At 43.9% G+C, this 13452-nt stretch overlaps 1 protein-coding gene across 6 annotated transcripts in view; it reads right to left on the reverse strand.

Annotated features, from left to right (window-relative positions):
- ZSWIM6 (zinc finger SWIM-type containing 6) overlaps positions 1–13356 on the reverse strand; it is a 121196-nt gene extending 107840 nt beyond the window's left edge. For all 6 annotated transcript variants that reach the window (XR_012671063.1, XM_075138160.1, XM_075138162.1 and 3 more), the window contains exon 1: positions 12817–13356. Coding sequence is in view for 5 of the 6 variants with exons in the window: in XM_075138160.1 (XP_074994261.1) it covers positions 12817–13327 (511 nt within the window). In the remaining variant the exon portion in view is untranslated. The remainder of the gene's footprint in view (positions 1–12816) is intronic.
- Between the last annotated feature and the right edge of the window lie 96 nt (positions 13357–13452).

A 13452-nucleotide genomic window follows, 5' to 3' on the forward strand; every position in this document is an offset into this window, starting at 1 on the left:
GCAGCCTGCATTTAAGCCAGCCTAAAGCAACCACGTAACTTCAGGGTGACTAACACACAGTGGTCTCCACAGTGGGTGAAGTATGCAAATGACAATCACAAAAAACCTTTCCAAAATACAAGTTTATAAGCATAGCAATGCACATTTTCTCTTTTAAGAGTTACACAATGAGGCACAGAGCAGTAAACGAGTCACAGCACAGCAAATGAGTCAGTTATTTCATTTACCATATTCATGACTAGAGTATTTCACAATGGAAAACGTTTATTTCGATAGGCCTGTTTCACAGTCTACCCTTGGAGGAGTTCACTGAATGACAAGAGGGAGCAAGTCTGCTGGAATGGGCTCTTGGAGAAGGACTCCTGCGCTCCCAACCACGCTGTGCTGCTGTATCGGCAGCTTTCCTGAGGGCAGCAGGCTTGGTCAACCAGGAATGCACCCCCTCCCTAGAAACAGGGAGGGGCAAGAGTGATAATGCTGCTAAATTGTTACTGGATATGTAGTTTCAACTCCTCTCAGAGTAAAGGTTTATGGCCTTTGTCATTTATAATCTTTGCCAGGCAACCTACGGTTACCAGCCTTAGAAATAACACAGACATCAGGCTTGTATTTTAGCTTTAAACCCGTATTTACAAAGACCGTAGACTACTGGTCTCGGCCTTTGATCAGCACACCACTTTTACGACACAGCCCAGGTTTTGGAGGCCGATACAAGAGCCTCTGAACAGCTGACGCACACAGCTCAAGCTAATGGAGGCCCTGTATCACTGCACCAGCATGCCCATGTCAGGCTGTAACCACCACACTGGACACTATTAGACACCTACAGCACATGCTGCTAACAAACCTCACGACAGCCCCCTGCTCACAAATATATTCATTCCTGCAGGAAAGCAAACTGACCAAAGGTGCAGCAGTGCTTTTTCCTATGGAAGAGAAGCTGCTCGGTGCTGAGTGCAGGGTGCCGGGGCACCGAGCTCTGCGGGGGATGAGCCCAAAGGTCCCTCCAGCCTGTGCTGAACATGCTGCTGGCAACTTACACTACTTGTACCCAGCTACTGATGGAAGATTAAATTGCAGGTTACCTCTGCAGCAGTCCCACCTCCAGCCCACCCTGCAAATATACCCTTCCCACTCTACTTCTGGCACTTCAAACCAGCACCAGCTGCAATACAGATGGATCTTCTCTGACTTTGTCTTATTCGCTCACACCACACTGCTCCATCCCCAGGGTTAGGACATTAATTTCCTCACCAAGGTTGATTGCAATGCTATCCCTCCCAGGCTGCCTGGCCCAAAACACAACTACAGATAACACCCCCCCACCTATCAATCAAGCTACATGCATGCTAGGCTAATATACAGACTTCTTTTTGCATTCTTATGTTGCTGACTCCCCCACCTCATTCACCCATTAACTTTTGCCTGAGGTGCTTGTGTTATATCACACCACCACCTGTCCCACATCACCATCTTCTCACTCCCACAGCCAAGTCATTGCCTGGAATGTGGTTCTGCCATTGGGCCTTTGCTGGTTCCAGTGCAGGGCATCACACTCTCACCACAGGTCTCACCAAGGTCCCCAGTGGAGATCTTTTCTCGATGTGTTTCAGGATTTGGATTCCTCTACCTTTCAGCGCTTACATAAATCGATGGTTCCTCTCCCAGAACTTTTGACCTTCACTGACTTTTGTGGTTCTCCTTTTACTTCCTAAAATCACAGCTTCATGTCTCATTGCGCAGTCATCCTCCTCTGCTTCCTCCTTTCAGTAGATGTTTCTCAACACTTTATCTCTACTTCTTAACTTCCTTTTGTTATTCAAGGAGGGAGGGGAAGATGGACCTCATAACAGGCAGGATTCACTGAAGTGCATGCCCATGATTCATGTCTCTTTCCATTCATCCAGTCTAACATTTCACTAGCTATCATTTCACACTTTGAGTAATCAGGAAGTAGCAGCTTTGATCTTACTGCCATCTTGCTCCTTTCAAGCTTACTCTACGTGCTGGGAGTATTCAGTTTTCTGACCACATCAGCACCCTTCCTTGTCCCCCCCCCCCGTGCCTATGCAAGTCTTTCCTTTTAAACCCAAGAAAACTTCGGATCTCTTAGCTACTGAGACTACAATGCTCGTATTTGTTCTACGTTTCCAATCTTTACCATTTTTCTTCTACCCCTACCAACACCAGGTTTGTCTTCCACATGGCCTCTTATCCACAGGAAAAACTTTCCAGTCCTTCTGATCACCACTGTAGCTAGTCAGACAGTTCTCTTCCTCTTTCCCCTTCCTACTTCCTACCTTTGTCTAAAGAAGTGCCTAATAAAGCTGTGCATCACTCTTCACCAGATTCCTGTCTTTCCTCACTGCACCCTTCATCCTTATTCCCAGGTCAGCACAATATATAGCCCTGGGGGGGGAAAAAAAAAATACATCTCTGTTGTTCACAGCTCTGGGTACCATAAATATTCACTACTGAATTAAACCACAATTTGACTATGGCTTATAGTAAAAAAAATTCAGTTATATTCTATGATCTTATCAATGCATATTTAACTCTATGAATAAGTCTGTTTCAAACACTTGTACAAAATGAAGTCAATGGTTTTGTTTTACCACTGTAATGGTGGAGCCTCCACCATGACTCAACAGAAGTAGCTTCTGCTTCTGATAAAGTACAATCCAACAAATACCCTTCAAATAAATAGAAATTCAGCACTTTCTGAAAAACAGAGCATTTCCTTTGTGTGTCAGATACATCTTACTCATAAAATTGAAATTGGGATGCCAGGTTGAAAAAAGAGAATGAGAGAACACCCACTTTATAACTTTAAACATATTTTACAGTTTCAAAAGCTACAGGTCAGCCAAGTTACAGTTTGCCAACCTGCTTTCCATTTTGAAAGCTGTGTTTCATTGTGTAGGAAAGAATCTATCAGTTTCCATGCCTTCGCTAATAGCCATTGAAAGTAGACCGCATAGAGGGCGCAGTCATTCAGACTATACCCTCCTTAAATACACCTCTTCAGGGATCTACTGAGGTCTTTGACCTCTACCTTATCTCAGGCATCACCACTTCCCCACTTCTCTGCCTAGCCTCTCATCGATAAAGGTCAACTCAGCATTTTACTACCTCTCTTCTCTTCAGGTACATCTTATTCAATGAGCCAAACTCTTATTTACTCCCGAACACTTCTTCACTCCTGCCACCAAACAGCCATTTACATTTATCATCTACATAACTACCTAGAAACTCAGCCTGTAAATTATTGCCAGGATACATGACAATGTAAAGTTTGATCACTGAAAACGGTCAGTAAAACTAAACGGTATACTGCTTCTAAAATTTTTAAGTAGCACTAACCAAGTTACTCTCAGCTTCCTTATCCCATCAGACTGCGCCAGCATCTGTTACATCAAGGCCCATTCCTAGTCACTGCCTACCATTCACGCATTAGTAGTATGTTTAGCTGAAGTTAACTCTATTCATTCATGCATTTATATTTGACCAGGAAAGCTGCATGATAGTGCTCTCACGTATCATGGCTTGCAATAACAAAAAACTAAAGAACAGCTACACATTTTACATCATCCTCATCCCTCTGCTCTAGTAGAAGCAAAATTGAAGTTTCATGCTTCTGTGTAATATAGATACACTAAATCCAGACACACATATAGAATATAATGGACTTGATATTTTATCCCCAAGACACTAATTGTAGTCAGTTTGCAAGGTTTCAGTTTACAACCTAAACCAATGGAGGAACTGAGACTCATTTTGCATGTACAACAGCAGCAGCACAGCCAGTTGTCATTGGTCATAACACAGTATTTCAGAATAAAAGTGTTCCAGGTTTCATTCCTTTAGCTAATATATTAATTCATTTAGACTATCAATTTTTCCCTGTTCTTGAACTTTTAAAATCAGAGGACTCAGCAGAATTGTCTTGAAGAAGCACAAGCCATGCTTAATGTGGTCACTGAGGCCAGTTTTGTAAATATGCAAACGAGTGTTTTACTAAGACTACTTTTCACCCTCCCAAAGCAGTGCATTGTATTCCACAAACAGGAGAAGCAAAATAAGTGCTTCACTGAGGCAACTGCTGCGCAAGTAATCAATAGCTTACTGTAAGGTTCTCTGCTCAACTTCGCTGATTCGCTCATGTTTTCCAGAAGATTCCAGGAAGATTACCTGTAGATGTATTTGTTAATGAATCCTTAACACAGACGTTTTATCTGCCGTCCTTTCGTAGCCAAAGCTGCAGGTAAGTGGCAAAAATGACCAACCACCAACCATATGAAACCCTGAACACCACACTACCTGCATTTATTTAAACGTACTATCAATCCCATCATTAATCACTGAATATGGACTAGTGCTCTATGAACTTTAGGCCAGTGAAAATATCAAAGCTGAATGTAGAAATTAAATGCTACTAATAAAGCTCACCAGCTGCTCTTGACAAGGGTAAGCTAGAAGTTGATTTGCTGAAGAGTGTTTCTGCTATGCCTTGCACACATAGCTAAACATTGCTACGCAGAGAGAAGGCAGACCACTAGCATAAAATAAAGAAGAGTCAAACTTCAAGCATAAGGAAACAAATCCGAGAAGGCCAGTGCTGGTAAAAGCCTTTAACCCAAAACCTTGCTTTTAACACAAGTTTAAAAATATGAAAATAATTAGAATACATGCAAACTTGATCTTCTACTCCGTTACAGATTGTAAATTTGTCTCACACTTTATAAAACAGTTTATCCAATTTTAAGTGCCTCAATGGTCAAACATTCTTTATTTCATTAGTCCTTATAAATTAAACATTGTAGTCAGCTGCACAATTCCTGCACAGTTCCTGCACTGTATTTGCATTACTACCGGCTGTCAGTAACCAGTTAGCAGTTAAACTTGGCATGCATACAACAAAGTGTCTCATTTCTTAGAAGTCATACAGATATGCAACATTTGATCTTCCCAGCCTTTAAAACGATTGTTTCAATGCAATTAACTTTTGTCCAAAAATACACACAATAAAGATACATATTAATGCCTACTTCTGTCAAATTTCCTCCTATTATGCCATTTCCTCCCCCACTTATTTTTCCAACAATCCCATAACGTATTAAAGGTCTGACACCAATTAACAATAAAAGATGACTTATGTAAACAGGCAGATTGTTAAATAAAGCAGGACAAAAGGTAAGTCACCTGAATTTTTAGCACATTAATTCAGTAAATGAGCTTCCGATTTATCTGATCAGCTAGCTCTACTAGTGTGAATTTAAACTTACTGACAGGTTTTACTGCATCCTTCCAATTAACGTCAGACCTTCTCAGCCATTGCCCATACATTTCCAAAGCAAAAATTTCCAGGTATTTCAAGACTGTCAAATGTACTCACTTACAACAAGGAGTACAGGGTTAGATTAAAAAAAAAAATTAAAGAAAAAATAAAGAAGATTAAGCTCTCCTTTTTAAAGTGTGTGATGGTACACATCACAATTAACCTTAAAATATACTTTAAACACTGTTAAAGATTCCCCTCTTTTACAATTTGTTTTTTATTTTTCAGAAGGGTTTACTAAAGTGTTGGTAAAATGCCCACATTAGGAGACACTTCAGTCTATTGAATTGTGTCAAACCAGAAAAAGTCTTTTGTATGACCGCTCAGCTCCTACAGCAGGCCTTTTATCAGTTCTGACTTAACCACAAAGGAATTCTCTACACTGTAGTTACTATTAGAAGGCTACACTCCTCCGGTCTGTTTGCACATCTGCAGAATTAAGTCAGAAAAACTATTTTAAGATAGGGACTTACATCACAAGTTTTATAGATGTCCTGGTCTTCAATAGCGGGGCCAAGGCAACAAAGACTGGATGCGTATTGCTACTTAGTCAGAGGACGGCAGGGTAATGCACTGCAAGGGCATCACATAAATCATGGTAATTGGCATGTAGCTAGAAGGAGAATGCAAACCAGCATACAGTACCAGCCGACATCTCTAGTGATCCAGGTCACAGAAGGTTATGAAGCCGTATGTCAAGGGCTGCACACATATCCAGCTGAGAGAAGCATTTTACATAGGTAGTCTCAGATAGTAAACCAAGAGGAAAAACTGGAAGTTCAAGGAGACAGATCTCCCAGAACAACAAGTGCAGTTGTTGGACAGTACTGAAGTATTCACATGCTGTCAGGCTGACTGCATTCCAGGCAATCAGAATTCGCATTAAATCTGTACCCTTGTTGCACATGAAAGCTTTTTAAAATTTCAAATTAGTTCCTGTCACAGACAGCATATTCATAAATTAGGATAGCTTTTGTCAGTTAAAACAGTGTGGTCCTTTTTTTTTCTTTTTTTTTTTTTTATTTTTTTTTTTTTTACAGATGCGGTAAATTCTCCCACCTAATCCCCAAAGAAAACCAGCTAAAGAGAAAGCAAGTTAAGGGATGTCAGCTGCATTCCTATGCTACCATAAGTTTGCACTCATTTGTTACACTACTACAAAACTTCACAATTTGTCTTGACATAACTAGATTACCTAGAGAGCAGGCGACACTAAAATTGAACCCATGCAGACATATCTTACAGTGTGCTATCTAATATACTTTATCCTTCACCAGTAAAAACTGCTGTACCTGATAATATACTTCTTTTCACTCGAAGTAGGTTTTTTTTTTTTTAAATTAGAACTTTACCAGAGTCTTATATAAATGTTCAATTTTACCAGGCTCGTTAAAAAACCAAATGATATGGCAAAACGCAGAACTAGCTGCTGATTTTTAAGGAAACCATTTTGTCCAATGCTGACTTTTAAATAGTTTCAGCCTACTCTCACACACTAATTTTGCCTTTAATTAATTGTTCATCTCTAAAAGTTAGAGTACAGGGAGAGAGAGAGCACGCGCAGGCATCAGTTGCTGGCATGACAACTGGCTCAAATTCAACAATTGCTACATACCAAAATATCTGATCATACACAGAGATAGAATCACTTTCTAAAACAGAAAGCAAGCTTTAAAAAATAAAATTGTTTTCTTGGAAGTGAGGAAAGCCTTGAAGTTATGGGAAAAATGAAACATGAGAAACATCAAAACTGACCTAAAACAACAAATGAAAAATTTTGTTAGATCAACCCAATATAAAACTTTTGTATAAAAGAAGATTCCTTGTTTTAAAAACTGTGATGGGAAGTGATTTACAATTCATTTTCTCCTTAAAAGCTAAAAAAATTCTAGAGCAATATTGACACTGTCCTATGACATTTATCCTACTATTCATAATTACATAGAAAGATTGTATAAAGGCTTATTTTCATATCTTGAAATCACTCTAAAATGCTTACTTTCTCTTGAAATCTAGATTAGATATTTTTAGAAAGACTGAAAAAAGACAGGAGTTGATTTACAAAATTTTCCACATTGAGTGATCTGGTCTTGAAAGAAAGCTTTTTTCCCTCTTTTCCCTCCCTTTTTTTTTTTTCTTTTTCTAGGGTTTCCAAAGAAATTATTCAAGGTCAAGGATAGTACATTGGAGCACACACACTGAAAATAGCTTGCGCATTCCCTAATTAATGCATTGCATTCCAAATCTAACAAGGAAATTGGAATGCATTCAGATGTCTCCCTTTCAGGAAGAAATCTTTAAAAATGAGTTGACTTGTTTCTGTTCCGGAACTTGGAAATATTGGTAGTTATTTCTTAAAGCAAACAAACTGGAATCAATGAAGATATTTTCGCAATACTCTAGTAGTCTTGGAACTCAGTCAAAAAAAGTCCAGCAAAAAGTCAGACATCATTTGTTTACTCCCCTACCACAATATTGTACTAACAAATTCTGGATTACTTGTTTTAGTCATACATTCCTAACCAAACCCCAACATCAGGCTGACTGTGGAAGAAACCATGCTTGTTCCTTCGGCATGTCAGCAGATAAATTTCTCCTCCTCAAACTGGCAGAGTTTAACACAACCTTTTCCCCTTGGAAAAAGGTCACTACACATACCAGGACATCTTGGTATCACAGGACACCAAGAAGTTAATGCAAAACACAGTGCTTGCATCTCCACAAGTGACAGCCTTTGTTTTGTCACACAACTTAGTATTACTTGCACTAAATAAAAATTTTTTTACTAAAGCCATGTGTCCTACAGGTTTCATCAACAATTAGATATATATTGCATCCATCAGTGAAGATCATCATGTCTGCTAAAAGGCACATTTCAACTCACAGCACAAAAACATTTGTGCCAGCTTTGCTAATAAAATACTTGGTGTGGTTTTATCAACCAAAAGGTGTTTTACATCATACTGTTGGCACTCAAACAACTAAATCTTGAAAGACGAGCAATTACGTTTGTTTTACTTGCTCCACAGTTTCATGTTATTTTGAGTAAAGATGGCTACAAAGAACAAAAAATTATTTTTTTAATAGAAAACATCATCCATTAAAAGGATCCGAAATTTGCTGACAACAATACACATTCCACCAGAATTACATGCAGCAGTTACCAACATGGTCTCATAAAGCTTTCTCTTCTTCTGGGTGAAAAAATGGCTTCTCCTGGTTTTGAAAGCAATCACCAACTTTTAGCTTATATTTAAAAAGAAGGAAAAAAAAAAAGGAAAGGGGGGGATAATCAGCTGTAACAATAGATGATAAAAGCATCTCTGAGTCAGAAGATAAATACTTCTCATTAAAAGAAAATTGGAAAAAAAACCCACAAGTCTTTAACTTCATTTAAGAATCAACGAAAGAAACATTCAGGGAGCTCCAAACATTATTTTACACTTGAGAAATTTTACTTTGTTTTTCTCTCTTTGGTTACAAACCCCTGATCACGTATCACTGAGGGGTTTCAGAAAAATGAGTCTGCAGCTCCACGCTGATGATGCTGTTCGGCTGAACCCTCTTCCACAGACAAGGCGGTCTTCTAGCTCACAACATTAACATTAAATTCTAGAGCTGTGGTAAGTGCCAGTCAATTAATTCTTTACATTATTTTCCTTCCCTAGGAGTCTCTTCCCTCCAACTCACTCCCTTGCCATTCATACCTAAGAGGCATGACTACCGTGATTACAAAGCCTCATGCTGTCGTGGAAAGGACTGTAAAGCCTTAAAGGAAGACCTGTATGAGCAAGCAGGGTCTATGCAACAAAGACAAACCAACCTCAAATTACAGACAGACAAGGATACTCTAGGAGTACTTATATGACATATCAGTAAACCACTTCAGGTACTTCTAATGTGGATGCAGCTACAGCAGTAAAGCCAAGCTTTACAGCACTACAGCGAAGGCAGTCTCCGTCTTTACCCAAGCAAGCAGAGTCATACCAGCAGAGGCACAGGCTTGTTTTTTTTTCTTCTCCTAGAATAGCTGCATTAAGGGCTCTTGCCAGGTCAACTGTGCTATTGAGGGATCACACCTCTTCCTAACCTTGACAGCCACAGCTGTGACGACAATACAGTACTGTATACTAATTCAGGACTAACCTCAGAAACCAAATATACACTTCGCCATCTAAAACTGTCTACTCGCTCCTGGCATCTTCTCAAATTTGACCAAATGAAACACAGTCAATTTCTAATTTTCCTTCCAGATTGTTGTATTTACTCACAAAGTGCTTTCATGTTTAGACTGTAATTTTTACTAAAAATACTTGGTTTGAAATAAATGAAAAACATGTATGGTAGAAAAGCTGTTTTATGCAGTTGAAAACCTTTGCTTTAGAAGCCTACATTCTGTATTTTTTTTAAATAAATTAAAAAAGAAAATCCTTCATGTCTAATTGAAACATATCAAAAAGCTATAAAAACATCAATAAATTAGATGCAAATGGAATTTTGAAGCCAAATTCTTTGGAGAAAAATCTTTCAAAATTAAGTAATGCTAATTATTATGCTAGGACAATATCATTCAACTTCAAAACAGGCTAGCAGACAACTTTACTGCCTGATTATTAAGAACATTACTTGTACGTATCACTAATGTGTCATCTTCTTTTTATTTAGGATTTTCTTTTCATCACACACACGAGATGAAGTTGGGGGGGGATGAAGCAGGATGACATGAAGATTTTTAGCAGAGCGTAGATGCAAGGTTTTTGAAATTCTCCCACTTGAAATGAGCTGCCATGATAAAATTGTCTGTTTATTCAGGGCTAGACTGAAAAAAAAAAAAAAAGTAAAATTCAGAAGCAAATGGTTCCATTTAACTACCACTGAACTGAAATTTATGCATCTCCCTCAGAAATCCTGTTTATAGTAATATGTGTTACAAGTAAGGCTGTAAGAATTGATATGTAGTAAAATGTACTTTGTCCAATAACTGCACTTTTCCATAGTACAATAGTAAACATTTACAGAGTTTCCATTACTCATACTGCAAAGAACATAAGTTCACATTTATATGGTCACTAAACATGCACTCACATAAACTCAACATTAAGTTTTCCTCAATGCTACGTATTCAGACATATTATATAGAACCAATTCCATTCTCCGCCCAATATAACTCACTCCAGTTGAATTGGCTTTAACAGTTGCACCTTTCTGCTTCACAAGGAATATCCTGCCGGCAAGAGCCGGCCCTAATGACACAACTACCTATCCAAATTACACAAGAACTTTCCTACAGCAGGACTCAGCCTATCCAAGTGCTCCACAACTCCCTCGCCAGGCAAGCCAAAGGCCTCTGTCAGGACAACTGACATGTTTTGTATCACCAGTTTCCAATACTATTTTTGCCCAGCCTTCCAAAGAAGGCTCACATAAGGTTGCAGAAAAAAACAACAAAAACGAAAGCAAATGTATTTTCAGCAATAGGTATAGCATTTGTTTGGAATGCGTTTAAGGCCTCCAGAAGCAGCAGTCAACAATTCAGTTACATTTATGCATATTTTCTTTCTTCACATTGACCCTTGCCAACATTACTCAACGCCCCCCCCTTTTGAAGCCATACAAAAAGTTACTTTTTTTCTTTCACAACTACTCACTGAGGCCTATTCCACTGCTGAGAGCAAGTGAAGCAAAGCCCACGCTGGGTGTCTGTCTCCTAGAGAAGATTGCATCTTTTATTTATCGCTCCTTGGCTTTATTTTCACAGTGAATTCCTGGCTTAAATATAATTAGCCAAGAAACCCTCCCTATGTGCACTCCTGTCATTCCTCATCGCTTGCAAACAGAATCAAGTGCAAGCAAAAGGAAAAAAAAAAAAATAATCTCAGCACTGCCAAACAAACTAAAAAAGCCCTACTTCTGGTTTTGCCACTCCTGAGGAACCAGATGCGCCTCAGACCTTTGGAAAGAGAAAGCCAAAAGACGAAACTTATAAGAAAGTTAATTAGATCCAAAAAAAAAAAAAAATATTGAACTCCCCCTAGGCAGAAGGGAAGGGCACTGAGCCTAGGAGCAGGGACACGGCTTCCTTCGGGGTAAAAAAATTGATGGCACGTTTGCAAGTTGCCCACCGAGTCAAACCCGCAGCGGGCAGGACCGAGGTGGTTTGGTTTTTTTTTTTTTGGGGGGGGGGGGGGGGGGTGTCCCGGCGTCCCCCCCCAACCCCGAGCCGCCGCCGCTAACAAAAGGCGAGCAGCAGCCTCTTTTGTCTAGCTTCCCCTTTTCGGGGAGGAGGAGGGGAAGCGACAGAAAACTGGGGAGAAAGACAAAAAAAAAAAAAAAAAGGACAGAAATAAACATGAAAATGAGAACAAAGTGGCCGGGTCGCACAAAGAGCATCACCCACCGGCGGGGGGAGCTGTCTGCCGGGGGCGGCTCCCCCCTCCGGGGGGGGAGTCGCCCCCGGCAGACAGCCCCCCCAAAAGTGTGGGGGTACCCACCTCTGCAGCCCTTTAAACACAGGCAGGGAGGAGTTAACCGGGGCGCCCGCAGCTGGTGAAGAGCAGCGGCAGGCGGCGGGGCTGGGAGAGGGGGGGGGGGGGGGGGGGGGGGAGGAGGAAGAGGAGAGGGGGTATTGTTCCAAGGAGGAGGAAGAGCAGCACTTCCCCCCCCGCCTTGTCACGAAGCGGCTCATCCCAAAGCAAGCCCCCCCTCCCCACTACCCCCCCAGGCGGGGCGGATCGCGCCCCCTCCCTCCGGCTCGCCGCCGCCGCTGCCCTAGAAATGCCTTTGTTCGCGGATCCCCCCCCGCACACCCGCCGCCGGGGTCTCGCACCGCTTTTATGTCTTTATTTTGGACGGCGGCGCATCCCGCCCCCCCCCCCCCCGCTCCTTCCCCCGCCGGCCGCCCTTCTGCTGATTCATTTCCACCGGCGGTCCCCCCGGGATGGGGGGGGGCGGCATCTCCTCGCTATTGTGGCTCGGGGTAAGGCGATGACCCGGATTACCGGGGGTGGGCGCTGGGAGGGGGCAGAGCCAAGCGGGATTACACGGGCTAGATTACCGGGAGCGGGCGCGGGCGGGGGGGTGGCAGTTAAAGGGACAGGCGGGGGGCGGCCCGCCCGGCGGCGGGGGCCGCGGCCGTGTCACGGAGCGAGGGAGTTACTCCGTGTCCGGGGCGCGAGGGGGAGGAGACCGGCGGAGGAAGTTGCCCGGTCCGCATTACAGCCGGGGAGCGACGGGCCCGTGCGGGCCGGGCCGCAGGGGGCAGTTCCCCGCCCGCGCTGCCGGACCCCCCGGGAAGGGCTGCCGGGGGAGGTGGGGAGGCCCCGAGCGCCGGGGCCGCGGAGGGAGGGCAGGCGGGAGGCGGCTCCCCAGCTGGCAGGCCGGTGACGCGCAGGGGGAGACCCGCGGCGGGGGAGGCCGGCGGCGCCCTGCCCCGGTGGCGGCGGCCCGGCTCCGGAGCGCGGCCCCGGCCGGTGACTCACCGACTTGCAGGACGTTATCGACGCAGCCGCCGTCGAGCAGAGCGATGCCCCTGCGGAAGGGCAGGCGGTTCTCGTCGGCGGCAGCGGCGGCGTCCGCGGCCCCGCCGGGCGTCGTGGCGGCCCCACCGGGGGCGGCGGCGGGGTCCTCGGCGCCGGTGTTGAAGGAGGAGTACATGCAGATCTCCCTCTCGCTGCGGGGGAAGGACCAGTAGACGATCCTGCGCTGCACCGGCTCCGGAATCCGCTCGAACCGCTCCTCCACCCGCTGGAAGGGCCACTTCTCCGCCACCTTGCGAGCCGCGATGTCCAGCAGGGACTCGGGGCTCTGGGTCTTGCCGAGCGGCAGCAGCCCCAGGGCGGCGGCGGCAGCTGCGGAGGAGGGTCCGGCGCAGAGCGCCCCGCTGCCGGGTCCGGCGCCGCCCGCCCGCTGGCCCGGCCTGCACCCCGAGCCATAGCCGGGTCTGCAGCAGAGGCGCTTGGCGGGGGGAGGGAGCTGACCGCGCTCCGCCATGATCGCGCCGCTTCTAAGCAGACAGCGGAAGTGGCTGTACCCTATAAACGGCTCCAGGAAGGCAGCGAACGGCCGCGAGCCCCCGCGGGACACGCCCCCTCTGCCCTAATATGGCGGCGGGGGCG

The sequence above is a fragment of the Calonectris borealis genome, chromosome Z (assembly GCF_964195595.1).
Source record: "Calonectris borealis chromosome Z, bCalBor7.hap1.2, whole genome shotgun sequence".
In the NCBI taxonomy this organism is placed as follows: Eukaryota; Metazoa; Chordata; class Aves; order Procellariiformes; family Procellariidae; genus Calonectris; species Calonectris borealis.